At 39.4% G+C, this 17,912-nt stretch overlaps 1 protein-coding gene across 3 annotated transcripts in view; it reads left to right on the top strand.

The window, feature by feature from the left end:
* SLC9B2 (solute carrier family 9 member B2) overlaps positions 1-17,912 on the top strand; it is a 56,299-nt gene that overhangs the window by 20,749 nt on the left and 17,638 nt on the right. For all 3 annotated transcript variants that reach the window (XM_081162640.1, XM_081162641.1, XM_081162639.1), the window contains exons 4-9: positions 1,909-2,079; positions 5,014-5,156; positions 6,018-6,145; positions 7,385-7,560; positions 14,373-14,479; positions 17,111-17,260. In XM_081162640.1, the coding sequence (XP_081018766.1) occupies positions 1,909-2,079; positions 5,014-5,156; positions 6,018-6,145; positions 7,385-7,560; positions 14,373-14,479; positions 17,111-17,260 (875 nt within the window). The remainder of the gene's footprint in view (positions 1-1,908; positions 2,080-5,013; positions 5,157-6,017; positions 6,146-7,384; positions 7,561-14,372; positions 14,480-17,110; positions 17,261-17,912) is intronic.

Raw genomic sequence — 17,912 nt, 5'->3', positions numbered from 1 at the left:
AGAAAAAAGAGAACAGGAAGACTGGCAAAGAGGAAATATTTGAAGAAATGAGACTGAAAATTTTCTAGAATTGATGAAAACCTAAAACTAAAGCAAACCAAAAGGAAGCCATACCTAAACATAACATACTTAAAAACAGCCAAAGAAAAATTCTCTAATAGAGCTGAAATTAAACTTAAAATGAAAATTAGCAACAGTGAAAGCCAGAAAACCAAAGAATAATTTTTTCAAGGAACTGAGAGAAATAAACTCAACCTCGGTTTGCATACCCAGAAAAACTATCTTTTAAAAATGAGAATAAAGATAATTCTAGACAAATCAGAATTGACTATCAACAAATCCATATAGCATACTTTGCTGCCAAGAGTTTCTGTACCACTTGCAATGGTAAATATGGAATTGTGTCAGTGTAATATGCAATTGAATTTTTGTACATCGTTTTTTCTGGCACATTAATACTTTGCATCATCAAGCAATAGAAGTGAATGCAAAGTGAATTGGAAAAAAAGTCAAGTATATACCTTCTTACAATTAAAGATTAAAGCCTTACTAATAGAAGGACCTTTTAAAAAGCTGAAATCTCTATGGAAGCACCTTCTTTTCAGGCAGTTGGTTCTGGTTTACAGACTTCAAAGACCATCACCTTTCCCCAGCGTTAAGCTACCTAATGAAACCGTGTGTCAGTGAGGAAGCTGACAGTACAGCGCTTTTCACTCGGTGAATAAGATCCAACATTAAAACCACATTTGGCTGGCGGAGAGGACTGCAGTCTGCGTGGGGTTTAGATGGAACTCCTCTCTGTTTAAAGCAAAGCCCGAAGAGTCCACATCTTGAACTAAGAAGTGCGGTTCCAGGGTTTCAGTCTGCAAAGAGACTGAGGGTGGCAGATAACAAATGTCAGTGGAGATTTGACTGTGTTGGTACTTTTTTTAGGATTGTTATTGTTTTTGTTAGTGCTTTGGTCACAGGTTTTGAGTTTTGAGTGGTCTACCCAACCCTGTTTTCCCTTAGCCTATCTATTTTCAGGGTACAGTTTTGTAGAACGCAGGGTTTTCAAGTAGGGAAACGTATTTCACATTCTAAGAAATGCTTCTACTAAAGGGAATACTTCAGGCAACAAGATAATCGTCTCAGGTGAAAGGTGTAAGATGCCATAAGAAATGATGATTTTAAAAAATAGGTAAGTATGTGGGTAATTCTAAACAAACATTGACTGTATTAAAGGAACAATAATGTTAACTTCAAGGCAGGACTAAAATATTGGCATGTGACTATTCAAGTATTCTCATGTTCCTTGGAAGAGGGTAAAGATAGTGATTGCTTCTCTTTTTAATATTAACTAGTGAGATATTTATGGTGAAATTATAAAGAAAAATGAGGAGCCCGGCCAGCATGGCTCAGTTTTTGAGCGTCAACCTATGAACCAGGAGGTCACAGTTCAATTCCCAGTCAGGACACATGCCAGGGGTCATGGGCTCCATCCCCAGCAGGAAGCGTGCAGGAGGCAGCCGATCAGTGACTCTCTCATCATTGATGTTTCTATCTCTCCCTCTCCCTTCCTCTCTCTGAAATCAATAAAAACATTTTAAAAAATTTAAATTAAAAAGAAAAAGAAGGAAATGGTAAAAAAAAAAAAAAAATCAAGATAGTAGTTCCTTCTGGCTGTGTGAAAGGAAATGGGGATCAGATTAGGAGGGGGGCACATCGGTGGATTCAAAGCCACTGGTAACATTCTATTTCTTAAGATGTTGGTAATTACCGGGTTGTTCATATTACTGCTGTTCTTAAAACACACATGGTTATAAGTATTTGTATATGTATTCAATGTCTATTTTTAAATGCTTAGATTATATTAAAACTTGCATATAACAACTTATTGATGAAACTAGTTTCCCTGGTTTATTTCAGTTACCATGGTGGTTCTTCTGTGGGCTGTAGTTTGGTCCATTACTGGCAATGAATGTCTTCCTGGAGGAAACCTGTTTGGAATTATAATCCTTTTCTATTGTGCCATCATTGGAGGCAAACTTTTGGGGCTCATTAAGTTACCTACGTTGCCTCCACTGCCTCCTCTTCTTGGTAAGTGTTAAACACTTCCTCTCCTCTTCAGAGTAAATCGTGTTTTAAGAATAGCAGTTCGGAAACCTTTGGGTTATAAAGGAATAAACTATTTCTGTATTTTATGTGCTGGAGCTAAAAACTGATAGTTAAATTTTGAGGGTTTTTGTGAATCAGTTGTAAAATGTGATTTAAAAAAATTAAACTATAAATACTTAGAGTTAAGTAACTTGCATTGAAAACAAGAGTGATAAATATTTAAAACTGATCATAAATCTGATCCTAAGTATTTTACTACATTTCCTCTTATCTCTGCTCTTAAGATTATGGAAATATGGTGCAATGGTGTGACACTGCCCATTTCTTCCCATCTCCACATTCAGGGACATCATGTTCATAGCTTAACATGGGCCAGGATGGAAGTATTTATAATACAGAAATCAGCAAATGCTACAAATCAAGACTTGATTTATTGCAAGTCACTCACATCTTTGACAAACAAGTGAGCTTCCAACACATATTTTCATTGTTTCATCTTATTAACATTAACATAAACAAAAATATCAATCAACATTTACGGTGACACTAATACTCGCTCATCACAATGTGAGTGACTTCTTTGCTAAATTTTTTCAATAAGGATTTGCTTCAAAATAATTTGGGAGTATTTGAAGTAAAGTTGGCCTTTTGTTGATAAGATTTGCATATTTAAATTTTTTTTCCATAATACAAATTAAGGGGGAAAAATACACCTTATCAAAGAAGGTGTTCTTTCCTCCAAAACCAAGGGAAAAGCTCATGTGCACTTAGAGGCAAGAAGGGCACACCTACCAAGTCACAGTCAGGTGGCCACATCAACCCAGACCACTGGCAAAGGAAACATGGTCCCACGGAAATTGTTTTCACATTCATTTTGAGAATAAAAAGTGTTCCCTCATTCCCCCCTAAAACTCCTAAGAAACTCTTAACACATTTTTGAGTTCTTGTAAGATTATTGCTCCTTTTGATTTCAGGTAGTCATATGCTATAATCAATCTAAGACTGATTTAGATCCACATTTTAAGTTTCAATAAGAAACTATTGACATGATAATGAAATATAAGGTTAGTGCAGCATTTTTGACTGGTAATTCATCAATATCTATAAAAATGATATATACATCTATACCCTAGAGCCTGACATTCCCACTGCTATGAATTATCCTGTGGATATACCTGCACAAACCTACAAATATAAAAGCTCCATGTGAACAGGGATCATGTTGGTCTAGCTCACCTCTGTGTTACCAGGGTATCGTAAGGCTCTGGCCTGTAGTACTCACTTGATAAATACTTGAGGTATGAACTGGTCCATGAATTGGTCCAAAAATTCTATTTCCAAGCAATGAGATACTATTATAACTATTAAAAAGAACAAGGCAAATTTAGATGTGCTTCATTGGGAATATGTTCAGAATATATGCTTAAGTGAAAAAAAGAAACCCAAATTGTACAACAGAAGATAAACGTGCTCCCATTTGTATCCAACACAAAGTGCACACAAATACACAGGCTAAAGTAGGTAAAGAAACACTCTGGAAGGGCACAGAAAACCTTTCACAATGGAAACGTTTGGGGAATGAAGATGGAAAGTTACAGGTGGTATTGGGCATGTTTTTGTTACTTTACCTTTGTCTGTAATGTTTGAATTTTACCATGAGTATATATTATTCTTATCATTATTTTTTAAAGAGCTATTATAGGCTAGTTCATACTTCCAAATATCCTAGAAAGCGCATGACTGCAGAATCCAGAATTTTGTGACCTTTGAGATTCTGTGGCAGTGATGAGAGATGCCTAGAAGTGATGCTATCTTGCCTGAAGGTGTCTGGAGCATGTCACAAAAAGCTATACTTGTGATTCGTCTCTGTTCTCATAGCTCACATACAGAACACCTCAGCCTTAGTAAATTTGTGTGGTCATTTTAATGAGTGGTGCTTATCAGGAGGTGGTGAGAAGAGGGCACTGCCGGAGAATGGAGGGCAGAAGCCCCAGGGTCTGAGGGAGAACTGTTTCCCTTGGTATGGACGTGCCGTCAGCAAGGGCAGAATTCCTTCACAACCGCTCAGCTTCCTCAGTCACACGCACAGGTCTCAGAACACGGCGCACTTTCTCTTCACACCTTGGAAGAAACTTCTGTGTCTTCCATAAACTTCTCAACGCCCCCAGCCCCTCCTTCCTCCCTCTCTCCCTTCTTTGGACTCCTGGGACTCACCCCTCCTGTCTCAGCTCATACTTACGCTCCCGTAACATTGAGACTGTCCATTTGTGTTGCTCCCCACAGGCTGAAAGCTTGTCGAGGCGCAGTGCTGAGTCTTTGTTCATTGTTAGCTCAAATACCTACTACAGCGTCCCAGACACTGAAGGCAGTAGTGTGTGTTGAATGACTGAATGAAAGGAGGCACCAGCTGACATGACAGAGCAACATCCAGTTCCCCATAACTCACTTCTAGGCCTTTTTAAGCAGGTTATGTGTTTTTTATTAAATTATCTGGTTTGAAGGTAAAATAGAGCCCATACAGGTATTTACTGATATTTCAGGTAATCTGACATAGCAAATAATTTCAGGAGCTGTTTGCTACTTGCACACAGAGAAATGACTGAATTGGGCATTTTATTCAAACATTTTATATTTAGAATTTGGTCCCACTTTCCAATACTGCATCCTATTTCTCTCTTTCAGTGTCAGTTATTCTAATCTATCATTTTTGTCTGCATATTAAAGCCCTTTTCTTAGCTTCTTTATCATATTATTTTAATTTTTAAATTAAAGTTTAATGTAATTTTATTTAAGGACTAGCATAAAGGAAGTGGTTCTTGGGATTTTACAGAGCAGCCTCTTTCACATCTAAAGTGCGAAAAAGTATTTTCTGTATTTGAAAACTGTCTAAAGAGTTGTTTGACCTCTTCATTCCAGGCATGCTGCTTGCGGGCTTTCTCCTGAGAAACATCCCTGTCGTCAGTGATAACGTACAGATCAAGCACAAGTGGTCTTCTACGTTGAGAAGCATAGCCCTGTCTATTATATTGATTCGTGCCGGCCTTGGGCTTGATTCAAAGGTACTGACATGGTGAACTTCTAATCACTGACTAGGGATTTTGCTCCTCCAGTACTGCAAGTATTTAGAATCACTGAGCTTTAGAAAATGGCTGTGGACATTCTGCATGGCATTCCCAAGAAGACAACAGAATTTATTTCATGAAGGACTATCCCCAGAAGATGTTTCCATACTCTTTCTTGGAGAAAGGTGGAGTTACTTTCTGTTTGGGGACAACACCAAAATAAAGGGCCCCCCTTTCTCTGACAGAGATATAGGCCGTAGTTATAAATAACGATCATTAGGGAGACATCATTTTTTGATGCACAGAGCCCTATACAGGTGAGGTGTTCAGAGCTAACTGCACTAGCTTGGGAAACTGGTGTATAGAATGAGTCTCGAGTATGCTTTTCTAAAATGCTTTTTATTCATGTATATTTTTGAATGCGGGAATGAATATTCTTAGGGATGAAGGTCTTTAACCTATGTTCATTCTGGGGCCACAAATTATACACAAAGCTAACACTGAGAAGGTTAAACCAGCTGGTGTGGAGATTCTGAGCAGCCTGTCTGGGTCCAAACCTAGCTCCACCACTCGCCAATTTCATGATCTTGGGCAAGGACTTTTAACTTGTGCCTTTTCAGATGAGGACATCTGAAGAATGGGGGTAGTAGTATTACCTATATCATAGGGTTGCTATTAGGACTAAATAAGCTATCTCTAAGACACTTAGGACACTGAAATGTTTGTGAAATAAAACTCATTACCTGGAAACTTCATAATAATCCAGACGTGGTCTGAATATGAAGAAAAAGCATTTAATGTCCTTTTCTCTGCATGTCTTTAGAGGGTTACTTTAGCATGTCTGTTTTTATATTTCAGGCCCTGAAGAAGTTGAAGGGTATTTGTATGCGGTTATCCATGGGTCCTTGTCTTGTGGAGGCGTGCACGTCTGCTCTTCTCGCTCACTTCCTGATGGGTCTGCCATGGCAATGGGCATTTATCCTGGGGTAATGATTTTTCCGTGTCATCTGAAAATATGCGTGGACATTTAGGACTTTCTCTGATTCTATACAAGAAGATGCATAATAGCATTTTCTTAAGGACATCAGAAAATACAATATGGACATTCCAGCATAATATTATAACTATTAACATTCCAACATGTAAAGATCATAACTTCAAAATATAGTATACGTCTTTGTAGGTGCTAAATTTTACAGTGGTTATAATCATTTATACTATTGAGGAAGTCATAGATTTTTTACCTACACCTGATTGCATGCTGGTGAGAGAGCTGCTGGATCTCCCCTCAGCGTCTGCACCAAGGGTAATGCACACACCAGCAGTGATCAACACCTGCACTGTTTCCCTGCTTCTGCCCCCAGACTATTGTGATCGGGGGATTCTGCTGCCTCTTCCTTCCACTGTCAGTTCTTATTTCCAATGGCTAAGGGCCAGAAGAGAAAAATAAATATAAATTGCTTAGTAAAAATGTTGTGCTAATAAGTAGGCGAGAAATTAGTTATTACTTCTCATGGCCAAGACTCTAGAGCTACACTGCCTGGACTCAGGTCCCCGCTCTGTGATTTCCCAGTGTGTGATCTTCGGCAATTTACTTAATTTCTCTGTGCCTCAGTGTCCTCATCTGAAAAACAAACAGAATGATTGTAGCTACCTCATAGGGTTGTTGTGAGGATTAAATTATTTAATATATGTAAAGTGCTTAAATGGTTTTTAGCACATGGTAAGCACTCTGAAATGCTTCTGGTGTTACCACTACTGCTATTCTTAGTATCTCTGTCACTGTTATTACAGCCTTCCCCCTCCTAATCTGTTGTTTTATTTTACATACCAAGCCCTGATAGAAGAAGGCCTGGCTTCACCAGATTTCAACCCCAAAATCCATGGCCATGAGGTTTTTTAAACCTCAGGCCACAAATGTTTTGTTTTTTAAAATGGCAGGTTCCTGGAGCCTAACCCCCTTAGGTCTTCTAGACCACCCATAAATATATATATATATATATTTAGGCAGCCAAAGTGCTTGCAGTGCGGGTTGTTCGTGGCCACACTTTGTAAAGTGTTCCGTAGAACCCCTGTGTGCGTATGTGTTTCTGGTTTGATGCATCACTGCAATTGGAAAGATGATCTAAAGGGTATCCTCTCAAAGAGCAGAGGTTATTATGATTTCAGTAATAACGATGATAAGTGACACACTCCCACAAATGTCTGAAGCACCGCCTGCTTAGTTTTGTTGTAGGTGCCGTCTCTCCAGCTGTCGTGGTGCCTTCCATGCTCCTTCTGCAGGAAGGAGGCTATGGTGTTGAAAAAGGTATCCCGACCTTACTCATGGCTGCTGGCAGCTTTGATGACATTCTGGCCATCACCGGCTTCAACACCTGCTTGGGCATGGCCTTTTCCACAGGTAAACAATCAGTTCACAATGTGCTGTTCTCTTGAGCTCGAGAGAGAGATTATGATACACAAGCGTGGCATGTTGGCAGGACGATTGATGAAGGCAAGTTAAAATAAAGAAAGCAACTCCAAGAGTTAGTTCCTTACCTAAGGGGGAGCCAGTAGCTTCCTAGCTTTACCCTCTGGACACAGATGGCTCAAGTAGTGTGGAAGTGCATGAAGGGGGATGCAAAGTAGCAACGTTTAAAGAAGGAGCACAGCTTTTGCACGGAGCCATCTAGAAAGTTTAATCTTGGAGACTTCACACAGGGACAAGTAGGTTTTTCAATGAGCACAAGTAACAGAGAAGATTCCAAGTCGAAGGAGCAATTTATCTTCTCTCATCTTTAACATTTTATAAATAATAACAATGATTTCAATGAGTATCTTATTAATACTTAGTAATTGTCTGATATGGATGTATTTTGTTTTAAGTAGTAATAAAAGAGGAACACACCTTAGAAAGTTATATATTCTCTCTCCAGCCCCTATAGTTATCTTAACCATTTTTGGTTATATATGATTTATACTGATTACCTAGAGTCTCACCTCTTCCTATTGCCCCAGTTGCCTTGCATCCAGTCCCTGCCATGTCTCACTAGTAAATTAATCTTATCAAAACATGGCTTTTATAATGTTACTTGCTTGTTCAAGAACCAATGAGGATTCCCTATTACCTATTAAATCAAATCTACGTTGTTGTCTTTATTTTAACTCTACTGCACATATCCAAACTTATGTTCTCACTGATTTCCTAGTATATACCTTTAAAACAATGGTTCTCAGCCTCAGCTTCACACAAGTGTTGAGGTAAGAAATGTCCAAACCTGCAGAGAATTTGTATGCATTTATTTGAGCCAAACTGATGACAATTGCCAGGAAGCCAAATCTTACTGAATTGAGAAAGTGCTCCCAGAGAATAGCAGTTTTACAGCTTATTTTATACATTATAATCAAAGGAGCAGCTATAAGGGGGTGTTACATGAAATTCATTGGTGATAGATTAGGGAGGCAGGAAAAAGCAAAGCAGTGGATTGGATAAACAGTAAACAGAGACACATACTTCTTTTATATTGGTGGATACAGGATAGTTAACAATTAACATTTACAGCACACAGAGATGGTACTTGGGCAACAAGATAGTAATGAGGGGTTCTGTGATCTGGTCAGAGGTTGTGCTTTGAGGGATCTGGAAAAGGAAATTACTCTGACATTTCAAAGGTATGTTATCTTAGATTCAAAAAGATAGTAGACAGGCTCATCAAGGTAAAGATTGGCCTTTGGAAGCTATTGGCCAAGGATGCGACTACCTGCAGCGACTCACTCTTAGTTAGGAATTTTTATTATTTCAGACCATCCTTATGTGGTTACTTTTAGTCTCTGAGTTTGTAAGGCTCACCATGCAGGCCTCCTCTGAGTTTGTCAGGTTTAGTATGTGGCCCACACACTAGAATTACCTGAGGGAGGTGGGGTTAAAAAGTCCTCATATATGGGCCCTACCTTAGACCAATTAAATCAAAACCTTTGGGAACAAAAACATGGCCTTAAAGTGTTAAAAAATAATCAACCAGCCCTGGCTGGTGTGGCTCAGTTGATTGGAGCATTGTCCCCTGTACTGAAAGGCTGTGGGTTCGATCCCTGGTCCAGGCACATTCAGGAAAGCAACTAATGGATGTTTCTCTCTCACATCAAGAGGATCTCTCTCTCTCTCTCTCCCCCTTCCCCTCTTTCTAAAAATCAATAAGCATGTCCTCGGGGGAGGGTTAAAATTATTAAATAAAATAATCAACCAAATAAACTTGAAGATCTAATTGACTTTATTAAGTGATTCATGAATCGGGCAGCATGCCATTTAGCAACCAGAAGGCACTCTAAGGGGTTGCACAAAATAGAATATTGTTATAGGAAAAGAGAACCATTAGTAGAAGAAAGGATTATTTTTTTTCCGAACAGTCTTTTTTGAGGGGGGAGGGAAGACAAGGATTTATACTGTGCAGATTGCCTCTTCTTTCTATGGGGGATGGAGAGAGCCCAAAAAACAGGACACCTCCTTACTGTTAACCAAGAAATTCCAGAGAGACAAACACGATGGCAGCGCAGGTAACAGCTGCGCCCACCACCTCGCACAACCACATCAAAATGACAACTAAGATACAGAACCACCATCGCTCAGAGCCTCCTGGAATCTGGCTGCACAGAAGCCCCACGACCAGGGAGCTGAAGAAGCACCGAGACCGGGAGGAGGGGCGCACATGAGGGCGGATCGGGGCTGAATCCCGGAGACGCGGCCACGGGCCCACACCCGGTGCCGCGGGTTAAACCCGGAGGGAATCTCAGCGGCGGAGTTTTCCTGGAGGACGGAGGGGTCCCACTGCCACATCGGGCCCCCAGCCCAGGGCTCCAGGGCCGGGAAGAGAAGTCCCCACAACTCTGGGCTGTGAAAACCAGCAGTGACTGTCCCTGAGGGTCATGGAGGCTGCGGGAGCCCCAGGCTTTCCTCTTAAAGGGCCCGGCACGGACTCACTCGGACGCGCTCCCTCTGAGCCCAGCGCCCGGCAGCAGCTTGAAAGGACCTGGGACACTCGGGGAGGAACTAACCTGCCTGAAATCCGGGCGAGAGCTGGAGGGGCGGCTTCCTCCCAGGCAGAAGGGCTGGCAGAGGCCATGGCTCCTTTGGCGAGTCCTCCCCGCACACAGCCAGCAGGCAGATAACATATTTGAATCTCCAGCACCTGACTCACACCTTTGGCCCCGCCCCATGATTCCCGGAGGCCCCTCCCCACCTGCAGGTTCATCCAGGACATTTCCAGTGGCTTTTCTGTGCAAGTGGCCTCTCAAGCCTCATGCTTAGGACTTTCCTAAAATCTCTCAAACAAGCAGCAGCGGGTCCCATACAGCTTGATAGGTGGCCCCAGGCCTGGCACTAGCAGCAGCCTGAATTGGCTCATAGCCTGGCCTCTCCTGGACACCTCCAAACCCAGCACAAGTAGCAGCCAACTACGGTTTGCTGTGTAGCTCATGCTGGGTGGCCCTGGGCAAGGCACTGGCACAGGCTGACTTTGCACCTTCAGGGAGGCCTCAGAGACAGTGTACCTGGTGGTCAGACTCGACCACGCTGGATTAAACCCTTCCACATCCACGAATGACACACTCAAGGGGCGCACTTGGTGAACACCAAAGCCCCACTGAAGTAAATCCTGCTCCACAGGGGTGACTCCAGGACAGCAGCTCTTTGGCTGTAGTTGCAGCTGGTTCTCACAGCTGATTGGGCTGGAGGGTCAATTCCTCCCAGTGATGCCAACAGCAACCAAGACTCAACTACAACAGGACAGTGCACACAGCCCACACAGGGAAGCACCTAGAAGGCCCAGCTCAGGTGACTGGGGAGGCTGAGCTGCTGGACCCTACAGGACACCTACTACACAAAGCCACACTACCAATTCCAGGAGACATAGCAGCTCTACCTAATACATAGAAACAAACACCCGGAAGCAGCCAAAATGTGGAGGCAAAGAAACATGTCACAAAGGAAAGAACAGAAGAAATCCCTAGGAGAGGAACTAATTGAAATAGATCCAAACAAGCTAACAGATACAGAGTTCAGAATTTTGTTTATAAGGATGTTTAAGCTGATTATTAGGGAAATAACTGAGAAAATAGATATAATAAAGTACCAATTTGAAATGAAGGCTACATGAATTGAAATGAAGAATAATTTACAAGGAGTCAACAGAGGAGTAGAGGACACTGAGAATCAAATCAGCAATTTGGAACATGAGGAAACAAAACACACCCAACCAGAAGAGCAAAAACAAAAAAGAATCCAGAAATATGAAGATAGTATAAGGAACCTCTGGGACAACTTCAGGAGGCTCAGCATGTGTATTATTGGGATGCCAGAAGGGGAAGAAAGAGTGCAAGAAATTGAAAACCTATTTGAAAAAATAATTACAGAAAACTTCCTCTACCTGGGAAAAGAAATAGACTTGCAAGTCCAGGAAGCACAGAGGGTTCCAAACAAGAGGAACCCAAAGAGGCCCACACCAGGACACATTGTAATTAAAATGCCAAAGATGAAAGACAGAGAATCTTAAAAGCAGCAAGAGAAAAGCAGTTAGTCACCTACAAGGGAGCACCCATACGGTTGGTAGCTGATTTCTCAACAGAAACCTTGCAGGCCAGAAGGGATTGGCAAGAAATATTCAAAGTGATGAAAAACATGGAACTACAACCAAGATTGCTCTACCCAGCAAAGCTATCATTTAGAATTGAAGGTCAGATAAAGAGCTTCTCAGACAAGGAAAAGCTAAAGTTCATCACCACCAGACCAGCACTACAGGAAAAGTTGAAGGGTCTTCTTTAAGAAGAAGCTGATGAACTAAATAGATCCAGAGACATTGAGCAGGCAACAGACAATCATATTTCAGAAGAAAGAGGGAAGGGGGGTGGAGGGTGGGAAGAGATTAACCAAAGAAGTTATATGCATATATGCATAACCCATGGACACAGTCAAAAACAGGGTGAAGGCCTCGGGAGGGGGTGGGAGTGAAGTGGAGGGGGACAATTGGGGGGGAAAATGGGACACCTGTTAATACTCTCAACAATAAAGATAAATTTAAATAAAAAAAATTCCAGACTTGACAAATATGATTATATTTTGAGAAATGTTGAAACTACAATTAAAACAGGTATTAAATCTAGGTTTGGTTCATAGACTTTAGCACAAGAGACAGCATTGTGGTGCTATGGCTTTCTCTTTAACAAAAGCAGCAGAGTTTGCACTAGAATCACAGAGGAGTGGGAAGAGGGGGGTCAGGGAGGTCAGTGTGGAGGGTCTGCTTGTGTTTTCATAATCTGGGTGGGTGGGGGCTATGGATAGCTTAAAAAAACCTTCCTTGTTGGCAACACTGTGTTCCCTCTATCTATTCCCCTATTGTGGACCTTAGCCCTTTTGGATGGGAGATACCTGGAGCCTCTTTAAAATGTGGATCCCAAGCCCTGCCAGACTTACTGAATCAGAATTTTCAGAGGTGGGGCCCAAGAAGTCTTTTTTTTTAAAAAAAAAAAAACAATCTTACTTTCTACACATTTATAGTAAATTATTGACTGTAATCGGTCAAGACATATATTATTATCACATACTTTTGACAGTCATACTTTGCCTAACAGAGAATTAAATTGCCTGAGCTAAATAAAATTACTATGAAAGATATTACATTTTTAAATGAGAGATGATTGAAAAGGTAGGGGGAGAAAAACTGGCTTACCTCTACCCAGTTTAGGTTCCTTATCTGGGGCCCCATAAATTAGACTGACAAAAGCCAGCTTAATGAGAGAGAACAGCAGTTTATTAGCGTGAGTATTGTGCTACTCATACATGGGAGTACTCACTGATGACTAATTCAAAGGAGTGGCGAGAACTTGGGCCTTTGTGGCATCTTAGCAAAGAACGGTAATTTTGTAGAGAATTGCCAGACAAAGGATAAGACCTTTGAGCTTTTAGGGCAGAAAATCATGGAAAGGCAACTATATTAGAAAACTAATAGTAAATAAGGGCTGGTCTTAGCAAAATTTTTTATGTAGATTCATCTGATGCCATCTCTGAGTTTATGAGAGTCCCTGGTTGTCTCAATGGTTAACTTCTGTCCTTCCTGATAGAGAGGGGAAAGGACACCTTTACAAATTTATAGCCGACTTTTAATCAAATAGAGGGAGCGCAGGGAACTTTTTGTGTATCTTCTTAGTTGCCCTCAACTCAAAATAATCCTTATGCCAAAGTAGCACACTTAGGGTGGCATATTCTGTATCCCTTAGCACAATAACAAGGAACCACAATAACTCGTTAGTACATTTATTCTTAGAGTAGTGTTGAAGAAGGGCTTTATGTGTTGAGCAATTTTACTATAATTTTCTGTACAATATGCTAACAAAGATTTTTTTTCATTAAAATGACCTAAATCTTTTATGCTACAGGTTCTACTTACCTTTTGTATTATATTTCAAAAAAGCTAGACTTCTAAAAGCAATTTCAAAAATAATTTTTTTTTCAATTACCGCTGACATTCAGTGTTACTTTATATTTGTTTCAAGTTAGTGGTTAGCCTAGTGGTTAGTCAGTGATATACAAAGTGATCCTCCCAATAATTCAGGTACTCACCTAGTACCATACATAGTTATTACAATATTATTGACTATATTCCCTATATCCCCATGACTACTCAAAAATAATTCTTTTTTCAGATTTACGTTTAGAATAAACATTTAAGGGGTAAGTCCCCTACACTCATTGTAGTAAGAAAAGAATCTTGATTTTTATTGCCAGATTCTTAAATTACTATATTCTGTACATATCAGAGCTACTCAAAATCAGTGTACATTTATTATTAAAAAATCAGGCTTTCAAATAGCAATTTGAAAACTAGGATATTTCTACGTACCCAGCCTATGCATATACTATCGCAGAACAAATTATCTCTGAATCATAAATTTTACCTTTCATGTTTTCTTGAGCTCTTTAAGTAAAATTTATGGAAGTAGACATACAAAAAAGCACACAAGTCATAGCTTATGTCTGTTCTGAAATTTATCTCCTATATATGCATACCTTTCTTATAAGATAGGTCTATTAGACATTGTAAGTGACATATATTTAAGAATGTGGAATCAGGGAATATCTAGAAACCCTTCAATGTAATTTGATGCTTTATGTTGATGTTTAAAGTTAAGTCTGTTTATTTATGGATTCAGTTTTGTCTGAAGTTTTGCTTTTTATGTGTTTTTAAGGCTCCACAGTTTTTAATGTCTTCAGAGGAGTTTTGGAGGTGGTAATTGGTGTGGCAACTGGATCTCTTCTTGGATTTTTCATTCAGTACTTTCCAAGCAGTGACCAGGTAAAAGAAAGAATCTGTGGGAAAGTCATGCTCTAAAATGTCCTTGGAAAAACATTCTGGAGCACTTCCTTCAAAGCCGATGTGAAGGATGTGACTCAGAGAATGCCCCCTATTTTCAAACTACTCATTGCTCTAACAGTGCTACCCATGAGCTTTATGAAGAGGACTCAATGTATAAGATTTTAATGCAGTCCTGAAAGTTTTTTCTCTAGTTTGTATTCTGTACATTTCAAATTTCACTGTAAAGCAAATAACATCAATTCCCAAGTGATAGGATACACAAATTTTTAATTTTTTAAATTAAATTATTTTTATTTCTACTTATTTTTATTCATCATTCATAATACTCAACTAAATCAAGATATAAAATGGCTGTTTGAGCCCAGCCAGTGTGGCTCAGTGGCTGAGCATCAACCTATGATCCCAGAGATCGCAGTTCAATTCCCGAGCAGGGCACACACCCGAGTTGCGGGCTCCATCCCCAGTGCAGGGTGTGCAGGAGGCAGCCGATCGATGACTCTCTCTCATCATTGATGTTTCTATTTCTCCCTCTCCCTTCCTCTCTCTGAAATCAATCAATAAAATATTTTTTAAATAAATAAATAAATAAAATGGCTGTTTGAACCCCCTTTTTTTAGTATCAAAATACCTTAGATTCTAATATTATCAAATAAATAGACCTTAATATTTCATTACAATATAGCCCAATATTTCTAACCAAGGAGATCAAACTTCTTTACAGTTCACAATGATTTCTTTATGAAAAACAAATGTTTTCGTTTGTGCCTCTCACTGTCCTAAGTCCCTTAGGATAGATAAACATAAAAATCTTTTTTTTTTCCTATAAGAATTGGCATTTTGAAGATTTCAGAGCATTTTGAATGGGTTTAGAAACTTAACTAAAGTAGAACTTTAAGTAAGAACATTAATATTTCACCCAGCCAGTATGGCTGAGTGATTGAGCATCGACCTATGAACCAGGAGACTGTGGTTTGATTCCCAGTCAGGGCACTTGCACAGGTTTTGGACTCCATCCCCAGTGAGGGGCGTGCAGGAGGCAGCCGATCAATGACTCTCTCACCATTGATGTTTTTTCTCTCTCCCTCTCCCTTTCTCTCTCTAAAATCAATAAAGACATATTTTTTTTAAAAAGAAAGAAAATTAATATTTCTATTATGAGCATGTTGATTTGAATTTTCATTGTGCTCCATAAAACTCCAAGTAAAACTGTCTTGTAAAAGACAATTATAAAAAATCTTCTAAAAGATTATTTGGATGCATAAAAGAAAATGACAGGATTTTTCTGATTATACAACAAAATAAAGAGAAAAATGTGTGTAAAATGATAAGGTAAGTTCAATAAAGTGAGACTCTATTCAGTATGGCAGCCAGTAGCTACATGTGGCCATAGCAGAGACAGAGCATTTCCATAGACAGCGCAGATACAGAAATTTCTATCATCACTGACCATTCTATTGGGAAGCACTGATCTAGTGCAATCCACACAATAATAACCCATGATAAGAGCACTACTCATACAACCATTTTACTGACAAGGAAATCAAAGCTTAGGGAGAAGTGACTTGAACAAGGAAGGTCACATAGCTAGAATGCAGTGGAGCTAGGAATGACCTTAGTTATTTCACCTCTAGAGCCTGCATGCCTCCAAGCCGAGCATCCTTAAAGACCCACCTGCCTTCTAAAGTTATCAAATTTTAAAGGCTGAACAGCGGGAAGTAAAGGGATAGAGGTACACATCTCTTAGACTTTAAAAACCAACAACAATAAAAATAAAACTCAACAAGAAAAAACTACTCAGTCTATAGCCTCTTCAAGCTTCTTGGTATTTAAGGATTTAGAAAGAAAAAACAGGATGTAACAGCTTTTGGGGAGGAGGAAATAAAACTTGGAGAGGCTTAGTAATGTGCCACACATACAACAATGATGTAAAAGAGCTAGAATTTTAACCCTGGGCTGTCTGGCTCCAAAGCCCATGGTGCTTTCTTCTACTATTCCATTCAATCCTGTGAAATTCTACATTGATAACTGCAGAGGAAGCTAACTCTTACCCCTGAAAGAGGAATTTGTATTTGTACGTGTGCTATCTCTACTTTTGTTAAGGAAAGTAAAGTAAATGTTGTGTCATGCATTGATATGTACAGATAAAGACATCTTTATTTTCCACTGCCTTGAAGATGGAAAAATAAATAATTAAAAACCAGTTATATAGTATGGATGGACCTGGAGAATATTATGCTAAGTGAAATAAGCCAGGCAGAGAAAGACAAATGTCACATGGTCTCACTTATATGTGGAATCTAAAGAACAAAATAAACTGATGAACAAAATAGATCCAGTGACATAGAAGCATGGAACAGACTGAAGAATCTCAGAGGGAAGGGGGAGGGAGAGGGGGAGATTAACCAAAGAATTTTTATGCATAAATGCATAAGCCATGGACACAGACAAAAGTGTGAAGAAGGCCTGGGGTGGGGGGTGGGTGCAGGGTAGAAGGGGTCAATGGGGGGAAAAAGGGGACATCTGAAATTCTTTCAACAATAAAGAAAAATTAAACAACAACAAAAAAATTATGTGGAATAATTGAGCTAATCAATGTTTTTTCTTCTCAAGAGCAAACTTGTGTGGAAGAGAGCATTCCTTGTCCTGGGGCTCTCTGTGCTAGCGGTGTTCAGCAGCATGTATTTTGGTTTCCCTGGGTCAGGAGGACTGTGCACTTTGGTCATGGCTTTCCTTGCAGGCCTGGGATGGACCAACAAAAAGGTAAACTTCATTTTTAAGTTCTTCTCATAACTACTTTCTGATCAGATTATTTTTTTTGTTCCAGATACTTGCTTGGCATCAGGATAATAAAATTATTTTAGCATAAAAGCTATTTTCTATGCATATACAAATGTATGCCCAAATGCACACACATTCTTTTTTCTCCTTACATATCAACCTATAACTTGGCATCTTTACTTAAAATATATCATGGTCATATTTCTCTGATGCCTTCCTTTTCTTTGTAAGGGCTACAGAGTATTGCATTGTCTAGCTGTACTATATGTTATTAAACCACTTTCCTACTCACAGACATTTAGATTGTTTCCCATTTTCTGCTAAACAAGAAGTGCTTCAATAAAATACTGTATCCTTATATATACCATATTCATAAACTCTAAGACACTGTCAAATCTAAGAAGAAAGAAAAAGAATATTGCCAATTAAGCTATGACATGACATTCTAATTTCAGAAGTGTTTAAATGTGAGAAAATGTGCATCTTAAAATCAACAAAATATAGTATATCTTTGAGTTTATAGGATAACTTTCTAGAAATAGGATTGCTCTACGAAAGAGGATGCACATTGGTGCTTGTTTTAAATTTTATTTTTCAATTATAGTTTACATTTACTATTACTTTGTATTAGTTT

Source organism: Miniopterus schreibersii, assembly GCF_964146895.1.
Source record: "Miniopterus schreibersii genome assembly, chromosome: 1".
Lineage (NCBI taxonomy): Eukaryota > Metazoa > Chordata > Mammalia > Chiroptera > Miniopteridae > Miniopterus > Miniopterus schreibersii.
The sequence above is the reverse complement of the archived record's forward strand: the minus strand, read 5'-3'. Positions and strand labels throughout refer to the sequence as shown.